The sequence below is a fragment of the Echiichthys vipera genome (genome assembly GCF_963691815.1).
Source record: "Echiichthys vipera genome assembly, chromosome: 7".
Taxonomy (NCBI): Eukaryota; Metazoa; Chordata; class Actinopteri; order Perciformes; family Trachinidae; genus Echiichthys; species Echiichthys vipera.
The window spans coordinates 23,330,951-23,352,181 of NC_139832.1; the positions used below are offsets into that span (position 1 = coordinate 23,330,951).

Here is a 21,231-nt window from a genome sequence, read left to right on the forward strand (position 1 = left end):
CTAGCGGCACACACGCAGAAGGGCAAGACTGGTTCATGTGAGCACACACCCTTCTGCCTCTCCCACACTTGCCCCACCTCCCCTCCCGCCCCACCTCACACAGCCTCTCTTTTCCTCTCTTGCTCTATCTCTCCCCTCGTCCTGCCTCTAAATTTATAAATGGTTAAGAAAAAGGTGATCTCTCCCTCTGGCTGGCTGCTTAGTCCCCCCCCCCTTCCTCTTTTCATGTTCCTGACAGCAACAGTTTCTGAGAGCCCATCTGGTCTTTTGTTCAATCCTCACTCCATTTTCAATTCATCTGATTTTTTTCTCTCTGCTCCCTTGCGCTCTCCGTCTTTCTCTCTTGCTGTATATATCTCAGTGTGATCCTGTGCCACCGACTGAATGAGGTCACATCCATTTCACAGAGATATACCTTATGTTCAAGTTTCATAGATCCAGAACATTGATAGAAAACGCTGAAACATTGCACACATTTCTCTCTGTTTTTGTTTGTTTTACCTCCCTTGATCTCATAGCGCCGCTTGGCCAACATAAAGCAAGCACCAGTAAAGAGCTACTTATTTAAACCTCTACTATACATACATAGGTATGACAAACATGATGGCTATGAATCTATGGTCTGTTCCAGTTACACTTCTAGCTAAGTAGCCCCGTCATATAAAATTATGCTCAATGGTATCTGTGATTTCTCAACTTCTTAACGAGAAACTTGCCTCCACTCTTCACTTTAGTTGGACATTTCACTTTATCAAGTGACGGTTTGAGTCCGGTTTTTGGAATTTCCCCAACGACAGTCTTGTGTTGTGTGCATGTGATTATGCAATATCTTATATAAACAACTGTAATGAAAATGTGTGAAAGATAGTGTGTCATTCTGTGACTTCCTTAATAACCAGCCATACAAAATGCCTGATGTCTCAGCATAACCAGTAAAATTTGTTGTCATGGAGACAGCATTTAAATAAACAGATGTGACTTGGCCTTTCAGGCGAAAAGTTTTTATTACACTTAACAGTTTACAGTCTTTAAATAACAGAACAGCCTATGTCAGGATAGGACAATGAGGGACAGTTGGGGTAATGGGTAAAAAAACGTTTAAAATTAAAGATACAGCCTCTCATTTTACACACTTCGGCTATGAAATACAGGAATACAGCAGTGGAAAAAATGTATTTACTTTCTTAAATTCTTTATCGATCAACAATGTCATTAAGATACATCATCTGAGAACCATTAATGTATGTAGAAATGTCATAGCAATCACTCTAAAAGTTTTCTGGACCAACCCAAGTGGCCTACAGATGGACATTGCCATCCCTGGAGCCACATTGCTAGCATGGCTACAACACCAGAATACACCTGAATGCAGAAACTGCTATCCCATGCAGCTAATAATGAAATACTGTAGCATGTACGAAAAGTCTGGTCTCAAGACGATTTTTTTGAAGTCATGTCTTGGTCTCGTTGCTTGTTGGAATGTTGCCTACATTCTATTATCTATGCATTGATTCGTTTGATGTTAGAAGATCGATCAATCTTGTTAATAGATCCATCCTAACTCCTTAATCACTATATTATCATTGGAAATACACAATTGCTTAATTTATGGTGTTGAAAAGGACTCAGTTTTTTATGGACTTGGTATTGGCCTGGAAGCGACTGGACCTTGTCTTGGACTTGATTACACCGGTCTTGACTACAGCCCTGAAATAGTAACACCAAAAGAAAAAAGTGGAACTCACTGCGGAACAATGCAGAACACATTAAGAACATACTCCCATTAGATTAGGACTAGCCCCTCGACTTCCTTTAAACTACAGACCTCCGGTTTGGGAACAAACCACTGATAAGAGTAACAGGTCAAGTGGCTTTATGAGCATCAATGCAAAACAGAGAGAATGATGGTCTATGGGTTAAAGCAATCACTCTGATTTAATTGGAGAATGTTCAGATTTAGTTTGGAGGACATATTACAGAAAAGATTAATAATTGCACACACACTGTTGGCTATGATTTCACACACAGATTCAGACACATTTTTTTTTTCCGATTGACTGAAATCACACCCACCCACGATTTCATGACAAGAAATAAGAGTCAAAAGAGAACAGAGTATCAGAAAGATTCACACTTCCTACCCTATAGATACAAAATCACTTCCTGTTTGAGGCCAAGCTGTTGCCATAGTGAAACTTGTTTATTGCTCTGTGTATGACAGCAGAAAGAAGCATATTAAAATCATATAAGAAGAACCATGTCATGTTGTATTTAGTTCACAGGTTGGTTTTTTTCATGTAACACACAATTCATTTTTCCGTGTGTGACATGCAATATGCAATATAAATAAAGTTACCATTCCTGGTGTGATGGATGTCTTTTTTTTGTGACATAAAGACTAATGTAAATATGTCTAGATTAAAAGTTCAGTACAGCTGGAAATAAAACAGTTAAACAGTGAAATCCGAAATGATAAGAAAAAGAAGACTGGAGTGTAAGAGACAGTGACAGAGAGACTCTGAAGACATGATAATCCAACCGTCCTCGTATTCGCTTCCTTCTCACCACAATGTCTGTCCTAGTTTCTTTCTCTGGAGAAACAAACATTGACACAAAGACGATCCACTCCTTTAATGAATAGTTGGGTGAATGTGTAACAATTGCTGTGAATGATAAAAAAAAAGGAGCATTACGGTAAACACTAGAGAACGACGGAATGCACAAGCTCTCAATCACTGTCTATGTATAGAAGTTAAATAAACAAGGGCTTGTGTGAACATAACCATAACCTAGTGACTACTTAGGCTAGATCATATGTCTCATAAGGTGTGAAGTGGCCGTGAAAGAAGATGTAAAAAAAAGACAAGATGAACAAAGTCTTTTTGTCATCAAACAGTTAACCAAAATTCCAGGGTTATTATCTGGCTATCTCTGCTGCATGACGTTACAGCAGCACAAACAGAAAAACCTAGGAGATGAATGGCTGTATACTGGGCATGACTAAAGCCTAAATTAAACATCAGACTGCTGAGTCAGCCAATGTGCATCCAGGAAAGAAAAAAAAAATCTGTTAGTGATTCAGTGAGGACACTCTCACCAGACGCACTTGTGGTTGGGAGTCCATGTGGTTATTGCCAACTAATGGCACCTCCTCAACATACCTATTAGGTAACATTTCTTTTTCCTTCCCACCATGGATTGCGACAAGAAGAGATGCAAGATGTCCATATACGTACACAGCAGCAAGATGAAATCTATTATTCACTGTCTAAACATCCAGTGAATATGAGCATTTGCACAGATGTGATGATGAGAACTACATGGTGTGCGGTTATATTTGTGTGAAATATCTCCTGGTAACAAAGACAGCATGAAGTTTCCACACATTTTAATCTATTCCCCCAACGAAGACATGTGATCTCTTGGTATTCAAGGGATGGATGTTTCTTACAACTTCATGTTACTGCTTCCTGTTAACTGGAACTACTGAGAGGTAATCAGAAGTCTACCTTTGTTGCCGCCTGTGCTGGGGGTCTCTGGGCAGGTGAGATCATCAGGAGGGTGTGGTTGTTGTGTATCTTTGGGTTGTTAGATGTGCTCTGCCTCACCCTGCAGTGTCTCAGGCTGAATGAGCTATCCTGGCGTCAGAGGAGCATGACTGGACTGCTTCAAAAGGCCGGACTTTGTGCAACAACAACAAAGCAAGGGCCTCACTTGTGGGCTGGGATAGCAGGGCGAGCGTGTTTGGACAGCGAGTGTCACAGAGTAATTTTATATCCATCTGGAATGTCTTGTGTCATCCCCCGTCTGAGACCCAGTTCACAGTCAGCACAGTGATCATAAACAACAGTAATCTCACAGGTGAAATATTTGCAAATGCCACTCAGTTTCTGGTAAATTTACATGTTCCTTTCAGAACACTCAAACAGATGCCCAGAGTTTGTGGGGGAAAAAAAGCCTTGCTAAAGTTTTAATGTAGTATAAGTCAGAAGACGGAAGAGGAAGTATGAGGTGATCATTTTACAGCAAGCTTTGTGAGCAAAGTCTGCATCCCAGTTAAAAGACGACTGAATAGGGAAGTGCTGGTAGTAAGGGAAAACAGGGAGACCAGAGGAAATCCTGTCAACAATGGCTGAACAAACTTGAGCGTGAGATAATGTGGATGAGAGCAAGCCTCTCACCAACCCTGGTGATCATTCACAAAGCCTTTTCACACAGGGAAATATGTGTCTTTGTGTGTGAGAAAGAGCGAGACCAAAAAAGAGACAGGGAGGGACTCCTGGGAGGAAAAACAGACAAAAATGGGTCATTATTGGAAGATATAACCAGCAAACTCCTCTTTAAATGGAGGAAATTATTCATAATTGATCCTTATCTTATCCTCTACAATACTACCTTCCTTGAGAAGACAGAGGAATCCATAAAAAAATCAATTTGATTTCATTTGAAAGCCTTAGGACTGTTAATACATAAAAGGGTTCCTTACTTTTAAACTTCCCAGGAGGAGGGTGGAGTGTGTGCGTATGCGTGTGCGTGTGTGTGTGTGTGGGGGGGGGGGGGGGGGGGGCAGACTGGGTGACTTCAGACCCTCATTGGATGTGTAGTCAAAACCAACACATGCATCAGCTACATATCAGCACAACAGAAGTGCACACTCGCCCACTTTGGTTTCTATAGCAACCGCCTCCATCTCTCTGCACCATGCTGCGTGTCCATGAGTATGACCTACCCGCCAGCGTGAGCCCCCACACTATCTTGAAGATCCTGCGTACAGTTAATCAAAACCTCGGCGGGAACAAATCGGATGCCTTCTGTCTGGTGGCTCTCTTATCCAGCTGTTACACATAACAAGATAACTGGACAGAGATTAGTGGGAAGTAGTAAATGTCAGACTGTGACAGGAAAGCCAAATAAATGTCAGAATCTGTTTTGCTGCTTTCTCAGTGCTGATATTCAGAAGTACATTGTTCAGCTGCTCTGCTTAGTCCCAGCAGTTAAAGCTGATCTGATAAAACCGAAAGGTCTAATACAGGAACATGATTTCACCATCTTGACAAACAATACCAACCACAGGCATGTTAGAACAGAAAAAGGATATGGCACCAACAGCAAGAATAGTCTACTTCACCACAAATATTAGGCCTGAAGGATATTCTATACCAATGACACAAGTATGCTTTGTCCCGACAAATCTCTCATAATGGTAGCTTGTATGGTGGCACAAGACCATGAGATTAGCAATCATTATTTTTTAGAAAAATAAAATGGAAATATTCATATAGAAACCATTAGATAGAAACCTTTCACCAAATCATAAACAGACATAATGCATTAATTTGCCAAATAAATCCAGCAACTTGTCAAATACATTCAGTGTGAAATGTGGTAAGTAAGCTAATGTTTAGGGAAGGGTACTTTGAAAATTCAAGCCACCACCATTCTAATAAAGAATGAATTGAAATACAACTCTTCAATTATCATGCTCAATAAAGCTATGTCCTACAACTAGCTAACAAAAACTAGCAGTTGGTGGGGAGGTTACCCATGTTCCCCGCTTTGTATCAGAACCTTTTTTAAAAATAAGGTCAGATGTTTTTCAAAGAAAGGGTCCTATGTTGAGGGTTTTTCCACAAATAGTGCCGAGTTCCTTGGCAAATAGGCTTATGTAGACCCTAACCATAACCCCTAACCCTGACAAAATGCAGAATTAAATCAATGAAGGCAGAGGCTTATGCAACGGGGAACATCGGTCCCGGTGAACATTGCGATGACCCCAGTCGGTGAAGTTAGGCTACTTTCTGTTGGTTAACTAAAATATAGAAAAAGGAAAAAAAAATATTCACTTCAGTAATGTAATACAAACTTGCATGAAAAACATTCAGTCCTTTGGCTAGGAATGTGTCGTAGTGTTGGCAGTAGTGCGGATTGCACAGGAGAATACACTGTGCATTAATGGGACAATAGCAAAGGATCTCTCTCTGTATACAGTGCAGGTTAATTAAATGGCCATATTTTTAACCAAAACATGTCATAAGACTTTTTAAAATTGAAACGGTGCAAACATTCCAGAGCTGAACTTCCCATAAAATTTCCCAGACATTTTTCCACCCTTTGCAACCCTAGTTTAGTCATGACTCTGAGCATTGTTTAACTGTTTTTCTGTCAGTTTGTTGCTGGGGTAACAGATCTGCCATCTCATGTAAGGGTGTAAAACTCAAAATACCTACAAATAGTGTATATTGACACATTTGTGTTGCCTTCCCACCATTTTACTGTGTGGCTATTTTTTTAATGATGGTAGCTTACATATTGGTTTTGCCATCTTGATCCAAGAAACTGGTGTATCTCTTCCAGCAGCTGGTGAAGTTATACACACAGGTGATCACAAAATACAGCGGTTGGATTATGATCATGATACACCAGGTAATAACATAATAATGAGGAGATAACTGGAATTAATGGCTTAGTCTGAATTTACAAACCTGAATAATTACAAAACTTAAAAAAAATCAAATATCATTAAAAAAATGGTATGTCAGATGAAATAATATATAATAATGTTTGTGTTAGTGCATTTTATTTATCAAATTACAAACAATGAGAAAGATATGACAGGAAAACCAAAAAACACGTGCAAATCACTGACTCTTCTCTACATTGAAAATCAGAATAGAAGGAAAAGAGTGACCGTGATTTTCAGAACAGCCCTGGCTGAAATAGCTTTAATATTAATACAGTTCCTCTGCATATTTTCTTGCTACCAGTCTAATCCACAATTGACCTTAGGTCATTTATATCCTGAATTAAAAATGTAGAAAAAAAGAGCCATGATTGTCTTAAGAGCAAGGTCTTTGCCTTGTCAAACTGCATTAACTGCACCCGTATTCTCATTTGAGAAGCTGCCCTAATAGTGTATAGTGTGTAAAAGGGAAATCTAAGCTGTAGATGTCTCCATTTTAGATGTCTCCTAGAAAGTCTGAAAGCACAGCTTCCCCCATCTTATTCTAAAAGTAAAAAATAAAACAACCCTTCTCATGTCTATCTAGGATAAGCTCTTGTGCAGATACATATGTAAACAGCTGTTCTGCCCACGCTTACAGCAAAGACAAACATCTGCCAGCAGAGACTGACCTGTGTACTAAGCCCAGCAAATTATCCTAATTGGCTTGTATGAAACAATTATGCAATCTCTTTAGATTCTAATTAAATAGAAACACACACACACACACACACACACACACACACACACACACACACACACACACACACACACACACACACACACACACACACACACACACACACACACACACACACACACACACACACACACACACACACACACACACACACACACACACACACACACACACACACACACACACACACACACACACACACACACACACACACACACACACACACACACACACACACACACACACACACACGCAGTTTCCCTGGTAGCTGTGTGTATAAAGGTGGTGGACAAACATGTTTCAATGAGGTGCAAAGACATTTCAACGTTGAACAATTTGTTTTATTGGAATCTAAGGAAACCAAAATCTAGTTTAATTTATTTTGTATACACACGGACTTGGGAGATTAGTTTTCAGGGATGTCACAACATCTCTTTTTAATAAGTTAGAATGTATTACCATGAACAATTAATTAACTTCTTGAATTCTGTTTTTCAATTCTTTAACAGGAAATGTGGGTTTTCCCTGATCGGAGTAGATACACTGGGGCTGAAAAAAAGACTGAACTAGAATAACCACTTTGTATTTATATATATATATGTATATACACCACTCCTATTGCAGAACGTGGGACGCAGCCTGCCATGCAACTTCTGTCTTAATATTTGGCACCACTGGTAGAATACTCTAGCAGAAGCCCAATTTAACACCTCCATTACAAAGCCTGGGGATATATCAGAAGCAAGCCACAGACACAAGTTTATACTACGTACAAGCCCACTTTGTAAGTCTTAATCCTAGCACCAACAGGAATCAAGCTCTCTGCTTGCGTAAAAAAGCATGAGACAGGCTTTGTCACGCAGGGGTTTCTTACTTTGTCCCTCAAATCACTTTTTACAGCTATCTTACTTTGCCTTTTAGGCTAGGGCCATGCGTTGTGGTTGTTCCAGGTTGCTGCGGAATTTATCTAGAAACCGTGAGGCTAATTCATCATCCACTAATCGTCCATCACTGGACAGTGTAACTGTCATCAGCTGCTGGGTGCGCAGGGTCTGGTCATCATTGCACAGTCGCAGCTCGGACCTGGAGGTCCCAACGGCAAGGATACACGCCTGAGGAGGGTTGATCACGGCGCTGAAGCCACTGATACCGAACATCCCTAGGTTAGATATACTGCCAGAAAGACAGAAGGAAGGGAGGAAGGGATGGGAAGAGAGAGTAGACAGTACACATGTCACATCATTAGTCAAACTCAGCAGGGGAGAACATGCATAAAAATTATCTAAGCAGGCATAATGGTGGCTCTAAAACCAGCTCTTTGATGCATAAAGAGCATTACATCTTAGAGTGACTGAATAAAAAATGAGAGGGCAAATTAAGTCAATCATTGGTTGTGAACATCTTATTTTACAAAAAAAAAACAGTGATCAGTAAAAGTACGAGTCTCTCTAAATGTTGTGTATGGTGAGATAATTGTAGCTCAGGGAGATGGTAAAAAGAATAGAGGAAGGCTCTAGACATTAATCCTCAGGAAGACAAAGAGGGCTGCATCTCCATAGGAATTCAGCGCTCCTGCATGACACAGAAACCCAATTTATGTCTAAATGACACAATTAATTCTAACGAGTTGAAAAGACTACCTCTCACTTTCCTGCAATTGATGGCACAGTAACTGATGGTGCTTGTCGCCCATGACCACATTCAATTCAGGTCCACATTAAGTGTAGAATATGCAGAATATACTGACTGATCTGTGAAACCGGATTTAAGTCATCATAGCGGAAATTCATGATGGCTATCTCAGCGTTGAGCTACAAAAGGAAATTGTGAGATGATGTTACGAGATGAAAGGACTGCTGTTGCCAAATAAAAAGTCAGTTTATTGAACTGAGAAATTTGACACTTATACTCATGATTGAAGACTGAAAAATAACATTAAGCCTTATAATGTTGTTTATGCTTTCCATATGCCTCTTCTTTACCCAAGAGATGATGATGATGGTGTGTGTGTGTGTGTGTGTGTGTGTGTGTGTGTGTGTGTGTGTGTGTGTGTGTGTGTGTGTGTGTGTGTGTGTGTGTGTGTGTGTGTGTGTGTGTGTGTGTGTGTGTGTGTGTAAGGTTTACCTGAATGAGCCTCCCTGGTACTCCTCAGGGAGAAGTTTCCCATCACGAGCCTTCTGGGCCAGTGCCTGTGGAAACATTACATGTCACTCCAACTCTTAAGCTTAGTCTCAGATCAGAAAAGATCTGAGCAGAATCTTCGACAGGATGCAGGATATGTACAGGGATACAGAAAAGCATATGCTAAGTGACATAGAAGACACAGCTAGCATCCAAATCGTTAGAAATACATGCGAGATGGCTCCACTGTTTCTTATTAGTCTATGTGAATAGAGAGAGAAGCAACACACGGTATTGGCCAAATACTAGAAAAGTCGAGGGATCCCCAGAGTCAACAAGAGTTCATCCTGTGGGGACCATGCATATCTGTGCAATAATACATGGCAATTGATCTGATAGTTGTTGAGATATTTCAATCTGGACCAAAGTCCATGTGACAATGACATCCCTAGAGACATAGACAGACCAAATGGACATATTTCCCGAGAAAAGCGAGACACCAAATAATCAAAAGAATGCCACTTTCAAATACCATGTTCAATAAAATGATTTAATGTCCAACAGTACGTACTGAAATTAATAGAAACCATCAGACTGTTTAAAGCTCAAATGAAGAATCTGGGGAGGAAAAGCAGCTGACTTGCTGCATCCAGTTTCTGTGAATTCATGTTCTAGAATGAACAAGAGTAATGAGAGTGACAAGCCTGACGACCTTGGAGAAAGTACGATGTATCTGTCAATGAAGTTCAAAGTACGTTGACGGTAGTGTCCTTGGAGTAGGATTTAGGGATGCTCCTCACAACTAATTTCCCTGATGTTTAAAACAGAAGTTTTAACTTGGACTTATCTAACTAACCTAGTAAGGAAACACTCAGAAAACAGTCAAAATTAAGCACAATTTCATCTATAAAGTCAAACATTGTCCGAAAAAAACAAGACATTATCAGAGCCATTTAGAATTGTTAATCAGTTTCATTAAGATTCATGGTTTGGCATCCCTTATACCATTGCAGGAAGAGGTCGATCCCGGACCAAAGGCCAGTGGGAAGGACAAGGCTCTGGGAGGAGTGAGTGAGAGTCAGGCAGCACGGTCACATAATAATAATGATAACTTTAATAAGAAGTTTGCACACGTCCCTAGTAGGAATGTGTGCATGCATGCGATCCACTCGACTTTCACCAAGACGCATTCCTGTGAATCTCAAAAACATACAGAGTTGTAAAACAGATCAATAATGAGCTTTGATATTTGTTTAAAATACAGACGGACCTTGCTGAAATAAAGAGGCTTCGGTTGAAAAGCTTTCGTTGAACTTTTATTCCAAGCTCTTTCACTGCTCGATGGTCACCACCTCTTTATTCAACATGAACTTTATTCAAATGGAAATGTACTTAAAGGTTAATGCGGGGACACAACCAACACGGAAAGTCGAGAATGACTCACTCACAGGATTGTTAGACACAGTGGGATATGGTGGGCACATTTGAGATAAGAGCTCCTAGTGCAAAAACAGTGTGTAGTTCCACTCCATCACATCAATAGCCAGCAGCGACCTCTCTATGCTTCATTCAAACCACATGTTGATTTTAATTTGAGACCAATAAGACATATAAATGTAGATTAACCTGAAGGCAGAAGCATAATTAAAATGAATAGCAGTGGGTGGCTAAGCTTATTTTGAAGGCTTAAGTGGACTGAAGTGTCCACAGTGTTAGTGCCCATGCTTTATTGCTGCTGTTGCCTGTTTATATGCACTAGTGATGCAACATTCTCCACCAATGATGTGATTGCTAAGCATCAGCAGACATTACATTATTTGACTTTGAAATTGATTAATAAAGGCAACATACATAGCAAAAATGAAGCTCACTGTATATTCATCTGGGGCTCACAATAGGGGAAAACTACTGAAAACATGTAGGGCACCACATAATTTCAATCAACACTAAAGAAACAGACAGTACATAATTCAAAGAATTAGAAGCAATCACATGTATCGCTATCTTTTCCATGGATTTACGCCATTATAGTATAGTAAAATAGAACTATGTCTAAATATTAATTATACTTACTACTAAAAATACAATCGTACTAATACTACTTCAGTTTGCCACCCAACTGTAACTCCTATTACAGCTGCTACTATCAATGGGGCTGAGAATGAAATGATCTGGCTAATTTTGTGTCATTAGGTGAAGAAGCAGTCTTTCATTCTGACAAAATAGTTTCATGTCATCATATCTTCAGTGAGACATAACAGGCATAAATATGGGCCCTGAACATTTAGGAATATTACCCTTGCTTACAGAGACATCACTTTTACTACCCTCATCATCTTTAGAAACTCATCTATTTGATAATTGTGCGTGTGTGCGTGTGTGCTTGTGTGTATTTAGATGCGTATCCGATTTTGAGAGCATATTTGTCTCCAGCTGCTGACTGTGAGCAAGAGAAAGAGCTGACCTTTGTGCCGTTGTACTCCATCTGTGGCCAGTGACAGCTGAGTTCTGCAGCCCTACAACCCAAAAATCTGACCATCCCAGATCTAATCAGTTATCTACAGATCTAACCAGTTGATCGGATACTGAGATTCCTACTTTTCATGATCTGATGAAAAATAACACTGTCTACGCGATTTAAGATCCACTCCAGACATGTATTCACAATATTTATATATAGTCTGCTTGGGACAATAATGTGTTTCTGATCTGTTTTTTTCCCCAACAAAAAAGTAACAATGTCCCATTAAAAATAGTTTAAAAAGGCATCTTACTCCTACCTCAATAAAAATTCCAGAATCTATGATAATTCAAACTGCATAATTTCTAAAGTTTTCCTGCTAGACACAGGCAGTGCGTTGACATGCAGTTTAAAAACCCGAATATATTAGAGTTAAGGGCATACCCCGGTTTCTTAAACACCATGTAAACACCATACCCTGGGTAAAATCAGGGTTCTCATTAACAGACCTAGAGAACTCCTTCAGTTCCCTGATTATTCTCGCATGTAAACAGCGTTCTCCGATTATTATCGGGTTTCTTGTATGCGCATGCTCCCCGTTTCGCGGCATTGGCCTTTGACCTCGAAATAGAATAAACCAGGAAGCAACAGCGCGGAAAACAATATGAAAAAAAAAACAATAGAGCGTTACCTTTAAACCAAGGGAGGAATTTGCAACGGCAGGTAACATTAATACCAAGAAGACCCGTTTTGGTCATAATTCTGTCCAAAAGTCGGCCATTTGTGATTTTGACAAAGGTGAACCGGGAAAAAAAGCAGTATTCAGTCCAGCTGTATGATGGCGGAGAGCCACCTCCTGTACCGGTGGTCAAGTTACTCCGTCATTTTCCGAATCAAGCCCTGCTCATGTATACTGGGGAAACTTCAATAATCCGATTATTCCCTTAACCGGGCTAAGGCCATTTTCAGGTTACGGATGTGCATTTAAACGCGTTTCCTGCTTCACTGCAAGCTCATTCTCAGTGTATGTGCACCGGCCCGCCCCTTAAAATCAGATTTACTGAGATACTTTCCACTTTAAGCAGATACATGTGAGAACAACCTTCTCATGTCAATCTCTGCACAAACATCCTTTTGCAGAGTGAAGCTGTGTGAAACTTTAACGTTCTAGCCGGAAGGCAAGCACAACTCTACAGATGCCCACAGAGTTTGGTTTCCCAAATAGTTGGACTGTTGTCAATTCCCTTATCTACCCCCACGTACAAATCAACAGAAAAACTCCATGTCTTCACCTGAGGTGATACACTGAGCACCCCCACAGTCCTGTAGAGGACAACTCTCGCAATCCCATAACATCATAAACTAATGGTTTGTATTAATATTTCTTACCTTAGCATTAGCTGATATCTCCTGTACACCTTTGGTTGCAGCATCCTTGATGATGGGGGTAATGAGGCCTTTGTCAGTCGCCACTGCGATTGAAATGTGGACTGAATCAAGTGCACGTGGTCCATCCCCAGACCAGGTGACATTCACTTCTGGCATCTCCTAGGATAGAAAGTCAGAGGTCAGGCCAGGTTTTGACAGATATTTGGCAAAATGGAAGTAATCACTATATTGTGAGTGAGCGATGCATTTCCAGTGAGAAGCATGCAGTCTTCACTCGGAGACTATTAGGTGGTGAAATGATAATCACCTGAAACTCAATATTAGCAAAACCAATGAGCTTGCGGTTGACTACCAGAGGAAGTCTTTTATTTTGGAAAATCATAGGAAATGTTATTTTGTTGTTGTTTAATGAAAGTTCGATAAAATGCCAAATGCAAATTGTTTTGATGTCACAGTGACCTTTGACCATTTGGATATAAAACATCATCACTTGATCATTTTAGACATTTTTGTAAAATGTTGTCATTACTGCAGTAGGAATTCTTGAGCTATGGACAAAAAAACATGCTTTGTGAGGTCACAGTGACCCTGACCTTTAACAATCAAAATCGAAAGAGTTCATTCATAATAAAGTATTATATACATTAAATGTGGGAACATCATTAATCAATTTGGTGGTGATTGTATACACTTGCTAATAGGCCAGCAAATCTGCATCTATAAAGATACAGTAAATAACTATGCATACATAATCTGAACAATCTTGATGAATATCTATTTGGAATTATTGGGGTCTGAACACAGAAAAAGTTTAATCTCTCTACGAAAATTACAGTGGAATGCCAACGCACACCAATTTGTTCAAAAGTAAAACGTTGGCCTCAGATGCTGCTGTTGATGTGCTTAGGTCAACCCCGAGGGAAAAGTACAGCTGCTTGTCAATTTCCTGATGTTATGGTGTTACACGTTTGAATCGCATAGCTCAGTTCAGTGCCGAAGCCAATCCCAAGCAAGATTTTGACTGTGGGACATAGTGTCCGGACTATGAGAGTGCCATGTGGTGCTTTGGTATTTTACGCTAACTAACTAAACATTCCGCACATTCCTGCAGCCTTTCATACATGTGTGCTCAGTACATGACTTCTGGCACATGTCAATGTTTAAAGCCAACAGAAAAAGATTACTATTAAAGCAGACCAAGTGATTCGAATAAGCAAATGACAGGTTGTTTATATAAGATTCTGCTGAAACATTATTTTCCCTTTTTTTAAATCAATAATTCATAAGAAACATTAATAACTCATAATTGACATTAACAACTCATGATGGCCAGTAATAACTCATAATGAATAACAGACCCAACCTGTGCATAAATAACACTAAAACAACAAGATATTTAAAGGATGTGTGAGGGGACGAGGTTGCCACATTACGAACGTCAAAAACAGGAAACCAGTAAGAGAAGCAGATCCAATCAGACGGAGACAATGCCCTCAGCCTTGACCTTCAGTGTGTGTGAGTGTGTGTCTGTGAGTGTGCGTTTGTGGAGGTAATTAGCCAGTGCGTGTGCTGGAAGAAACAGTAAGTCAACCTTAACATTAAAAACAGGAGTCGTCAAATTAAGGCGACTTCCTGCTCAAACTTTATCTTTCTTTTATTCTCAATTATGACTTCCCGCTTCTTTTATATAACGGCTGCAGTGAAGCCAAAACACAGGTAGTCTTTTTAGTATTTTCTTTTCATGCTAACGTTTACTTTTATTCCACAAATACAGCTGAAACCATTAGTTCATCAATCAATTAGTCAATTGAGAGAAAATTAATGTGAAACAACTTTGATGCTTGTAGTAATTTTTCATGTTTTTTTCTTTTTTATAATGTATGCAATTCTTTTTAATTATCTAGATGTATCTTAAATCATGAATTATTGTTTGGTTTCTTTTTTATACATTTTAATTAATTGTTCATTATTTTGGATATTATCATTTTCGTAATTAATTTTTAATGTATTTTTTATTATTTTATTAATTTCTGATGAGATGGTTTGAGAGTTTCCTCAGAATTTCCATCAACTGAGAGAAAAGAAGACACAATGACTAAATACTTTGAATCATAAAAAGATAAATATGTGTGTACAGGCCGTGCTAAGCACTAAAAGACATAAAATACCAAATAATTGTAGGAATAAAAGGTGAATAATCATGTATAGTATAAATATGCACATGGTTGGAGGGATGAACAAACTAAGATAAATAGGTTAAATTAAGAAATGACAACAAAAGACGTGATTCTGAAAAAATACTTACTTTGAGTGTCACAGCAACTGCCTTGATAATGAAATCATTAACGGACACTTTGATCTGTTCTGAAAAGACAAAGAAAAAACAGTCTGAGGGCCAAATCCAAGCAAAAACTGGATATATGTGCATGTTTGTGGACCTGTGAAGTGTGACACTCTTCACAAATGACAGTTGATTGATGCTACACATTCCCTCTGGGGAAAGAAAAACCTCCGATATGTTGTCATACTTCAGCTGATCAGAATCAGTACATCTCTGTATGACTCAGTCACTAGCATTTGCTCCACTCCCGTCTGTGTGTGTGTGACACCAGTGGGCCAGGCATCGCTGCCAACTTCACTAGTGTCCATTAGTGCAGTACCAGACAGTTATGAATGCTGTGAGCAGGATGGTTAACGAACTAACCGTGAAATCGCACTGCCCCTGAACAATGAGAGTCCGCGAAAACAACCGGGCAGAGAATCCCTCAGTACACACACAACCTCGCTAATAGGTCTGGAATGGCCGTCCCATTTCCTCCACCACAGAGACAGGACCCAGAGAGATTTACTGTTTGTATGACTTCCAGGCAAACTTAAGCTAAATAAAGCCAATTACATGTGTTGAACTAAATATGTCTAAAAATAGGAACCTGACAAAGCACTTGCTATATCAACAGAAAATGCCCAAAGTTAGCAAGTTACATTTCAGGAATCCACAGAAAAAAGCAGCAGTTAAGGATAAATATGGTCTTGGCTGAATGTAGCAAAATGTTGAAGACTAACTGTTGTGACACATGAGCAATGTTTCCTTTTTCTGGTGGTGTAGATATCCTTTCCCCTTAAACACACACATTCTGATGGCTGTTGCACAAGAAGCTCTGGCTAGCTCAATCACAGTAGCTAGGGAAGTCTGTGTGGCTGTGAGACAGTAAAAGAATAGCTTTTCAAAACAGGGCAAAGGCAGTGCTAGTATTTTATTCATTCTCCAGATACTTAAGCTCTCAATCCATTCATACAGCACCACCGTTACGTATACTGTATGGATAAACCAAGCTCTTTTCCACTACTTACATTATCCTCACACATATATTTTTCTCCAGAAGCCTTTAATGCTTTACTTTATCTTGAATAACAATGACTTTATCTAGTCATTACATAACACAGGATGCACCAAAGAGCCAACTCTAAAGAGTCTCTAAAATCAATTGAAAACACTTTGAACCGGGGAGAAGTGATTATTCAGGTAGAGTACTGCTGTAAGGAAAAAGGAACGATATGAATGAAGCCTCACTATGAACACGTAAGCTGATATAATTTGCTTTATGAATTGGTATGAACAATTTCATGTTAGCAGAGGCAGTTAATCAAATATGAGAAATTACAGGTTATGTATGTGACTTTAACCTTGGTTGCTTATCAGCCGTACTTTGTAGTGTGGGAAGAAGAAGCAGATCTGATCAGTGTCAGATGTTTTAAGATCCCATAATGCGCTTTTCAGCCTTATGATGGTGTTGGGCGTCTGGGTCTGATTCAGCCATTTATACCGTCTTCATAACCCATAAACACATACATACGTACATACATACATACATACATACATACATACATACATGTACACTTTCACCCTCATACATCATGCAATGTTATTTTTAGACAAAGGTCAGAAAGAGATATTGGTTTGAAGCCCTGAGACGACATGTACCAGAGCTTTTGTCAATGCAAAAGACTGTCCTCTTTGTCCAGTGAGCAGTCATGTGAAAACCCTGAAATCCAGATCTTCATGGAAAAGTTTCCTTCCGAATGTTCCTGTCAGACATTTACCAGAGGACATGACACTAACATGCGCATTTAAAGAATAGTGCTTACCCGCTCAAAGTTGTGTTTTTTTTTATTTATGGTTTTTTACCTTTGGCCAAGTCTTTGCGGAGGTGCATGACGGCGGCCATGTCACAGTCAACTGAGGCGTACGCATGGGGGATGGTGGTCTTCGATTGCGTTAGTCTTTGAGCAATCACGCGGCGGACATTTGAGGCTGGGATCTCTGTGAAAGTGCCCTGAGGAGGACAAGTGGAGGGGATAAGAGGTCAATAATTTATGGGGAGAAAAGGGCATTTTAGAGGCGGGGAAGATGGACGACACAAAGAAGAATAGTCGGACATATCTCAGCTGCCATCAATTACTCAAAAGCTATTGACAAGCGTATTACAAGGAGTTAATGATTGGTTAGGAATGACTACATGATTTTGCTATTTATAGACCCAGTCTTTGACATCAACAGGCCATATTTTACAGCATGCACCTATGAAGACTAACATTTAATATGGAGCAAAAAACAATGAAAATGGAATTGGTATAGATAAAAATCTGTTTGTTGGTAACTTGTAGTGTTCCCCAGGTACACCAAAAGACATTGAGCTATCATTGTCCAATGTATAGCTGCAGGACTATAACAACAAACACTATTAATGACCCCACTCTATGTGCTCAGAGGCAAAGCGAATACACACAGAAACAAAACTACAAGGGTAAAGATGTAAAGATGACAACTAAAGCCATGGAATAATCAAGAGGACCCTTCATCTATCCCATTAGGGCTATCACACAGGCCAAAAGTTGGAAGACGAGTTGTTAAGGATCTTGTTGTTTCATAGCACTACCATAAAATAGACACTGTGGTGAAGAAGTGTGTTTGTGTGTGGGAGAGAGGGAGACAGTGTGAAGAGTGCTCACCGGTGCTCCTGGTTTCCCTGGTACAGAGAGAGGAGGTATGTTTGGTCTGCTGCCTGGGGGTGGAGGGGCAGCTGCCGTGATGGGGACAGGACTCGGGGTAGCTGGGGCAGCCATGGCTGGGGTTGCCTTGGGGGCAGGAGATGTCTTCAAGAGGTTTAATGCATCTCTGTTAAAGGAAAAAAACAAAAAAATATATATACATGGGGGCATCATTAGAATTAGTCAGTGGAATATTTTTATCCAGTAAAATGTATCCGATAATTTAGTATTACTATAATATTATTCTTTGGCAAGACTGACCAGAAATACAAATATAACAGGGGCAAATACCACTTTCTTATCACACATCTGCATTGATGATGACCATACAAATAGGCATGGAAAATAAAGGGGCAATAAGCTGTTAATATAGCTGACTCAGAAAAATATTAGGTCTATAATATTAGGTAAATATTAAGATAAAATATTCATGAAATATTCAACACGTGTTCATTCAACAACATTTACGTGGGAACAGATGCTTCCCAGCCTCTTCCGAAATATTTTGCAGATTGCAATAATGCCTTTGTGTCAATTTTATTTGGGTCCATCTTTGTTGAAGCACACATGTGAATTGCACTGCTTCCTAGTACGCCCTGGATAAACTGATAAACTATGCTATCGGAAGCCTCAGCCTTTTGCTTTTCATTGTGTTTTGCTTCATTTTTTGGAATTTATTAATGATGGCCTAATTTCTACTGTGTAAAGAAAACACTTTCTTCTGCATTAAAAGTGTCATTTTTTTATTTTGCTATATAAAATTGCATAAAATACACTGGCATAGCTTATGACAGTATGCCTTATTCAATGCATTATTCACCCATATGCTCACACTTGGCAAGCTTATGAGCAGCACTTTAATTTTTTTTTTCTGGTTCGTATTTGTGGCAGGCTTGTAGAGGGAGGTAACTTTAGGTTATCCTCCAGTGGATGGGTGGATGGGTGTCATGAGAATCACTTGCTAGTCACAAACAAACCCCCATCAGGGTAAGGCTAGCCAGGATCAGGTGCAGCAAGGAACGAGGTTATTCAAAACCGTGGCTTCATTATTCTTCCCACTGGCATGGTGAGCCATGGAAATACATTTTCCAAACAGCATTTTTTTTTTTTACCTTGATACTACAATTAAATGGCACAGAGCAATACATCCATGCTGCATAGCCTACAAAAGTCAGAATCATTATTTCATTAAATAAACTATATAATATTGGTCTGTTAGACTTGACAAGGCATTTCTCAGAATAGATATTTTCTGCTGCTATATTTTCCGCATATAGTATATTTCTTTTACATCAAATGACATAAAGGTAGTAGAGAAAATGACAATATGATTTAGGCTTGGATCATGATATCTGCTACACTGAGTATTGATAGACTGGGAAAAGAGAAAGGTAAAAGAGGGAATCACGATTTACTGAAAGATCTGCCCTGGAGTTTTTTTTTCACCCATTAATTTTAGCCATAGCAGGTATCAGGTGCCCCTGCTTGAAGCTCTCTGGTTCCAGTTCAGTGCACTAGGGTACACCTACTCACATGCATCCAGTCTTTTGTCTGGACCAGCTGCCTCTGACCTCAACATGTAGCCAGGAACAGTCTGGGCCCCACAGGTATTTCCTCCACGTCCAACTCTGAGCTGTTTCTTTTTTTTTATTTCATCCAGCTCCTCCTCCCTCTCTCTCACTGATAGGAGTATTTGTTTGTTGAGGGACTGAGGCAACTTGGAAATCCCCCAGCTAAACTCAAGAGAACATTGACTGTCCAATGTTTAAAGACTACCACATTAAAAAAGAAAGCACATCACCGTGGATTTTTGTGACTTGTGATTTGAATGCTTGTAATAAAAAATATATTTGAGATTGAACATTACAAGTAAAAAAGTTGAAAAAAGAGGATTCAACATTCTGAGTTGGGCAAAACCTTCAATATTCTTCGGTGTGAATGTATTCGGAGAATCCCATATGAATTCAACATGAAGCAAAAAGCGGCCTACGGTGGACACTTAACGATGACGCCATAGCTACCGTTTGTGTAGCTGGTTGGCATGAGCTTTTCAAACTGACCATTTACACCCCTACTGACAGCCAAAATAAAGGACTCTGAAAGACTGGGAGTGGGTGAGTAGAATATTAAAAAGGACGGACACACACACACGGACACACACACGGACACACACACACACACAGACACACACAGACACACACACACACACACACACACACACACACACACACACACACACACACACACACACACACACACACACACACACACACACACACACACACACACACACACACACACACACACACACACACACACACACACACACACACACACACACACACACACACACACACGAGAAAGATCCTCAACACATGCTGCCACATTGCACAGTGTCCCTGAAAGCAGAGGGGTGAATATCAAAACAACAGGGCCCTTCAAACCTGCCCCTACACACACACAGTCTTCTACTGCCACCTAAGACAGATAATTATTATGATTACAGATATTATTATTCACATAATAAGAGACTATCTTGAAAATAATTTTTCGATTAAATTCAGTCAATCTAAACAACGCATATTGGCTCAGATGAAAAGAAAAAAGGGTCCGGATCATCACTTAAAAGGAAGTTGACCCTAAGTTACACAGTCAAAGTGATGCGGAAAGGAGATGTACTTTTGAAACAATGCAAGACTTTACAAAGTCCTCTAATAGTCCTTTCTTTTAAACAGTAATGCTGTTTTAAAGAAAGGACTGAGTGTTGTCATTTACAGTATTACACTTCTATGCAGTAGGAAGCACAAAGATAGTCCAGCACTAAATTACACAATTTATTTTTTACATACGTTGCCTATTATCCCATTTGATATGCAACTACTAATTATTTACATTTGAGATTGATAAAGTTATTTGAAACCAACAAGCACAATCCAGATATTTGCTTTGACATATGCTTTTTTTTGCAATCCTTGTTTGAGTTTCTAAAATTTGTATCCTGCTTTAACTGTC

General features: G+C 39.5%; 1 protein-coding gene across 1 annotated transcript in view; it reads right to left on the reverse strand.

Moving 5' to 3' along the window:
- Window positions 1-7,524: 7,524 nt before the first annotated feature.
- The window catches only part of pdhx (pyruvate dehydrogenase complex component X), a 32,606-nt gene continuing 18,899 nt past the window's right edge, over window positions 7,525-21,231 (reverse strand). The window contains exons 6-11 of the mRNA XM_083917199.1: window positions 18,181-18,346; window positions 17,357-17,504; window positions 15,476-15,534; window positions 13,171-13,329; window positions 9,324-9,388; window positions 7,525-8,372 (exon numbers count right to left, since the gene is read on the reverse strand). Of these exons, the coding sequence (XP_083773325.1) occupies window positions 8,117-8,372; window positions 9,324-9,388; window positions 13,171-13,329; window positions 15,476-15,534; window positions 17,357-17,504; window positions 18,181-18,346 (853 nt within the window). The 3' untranslated portion in view covers window positions 7,525-8,116. The remainder of the gene's footprint in view (window positions 8,373-9,323; window positions 9,389-13,170; window positions 13,330-15,475; window positions 15,535-17,356; window positions 17,505-18,180; window positions 18,347-21,231) is intronic.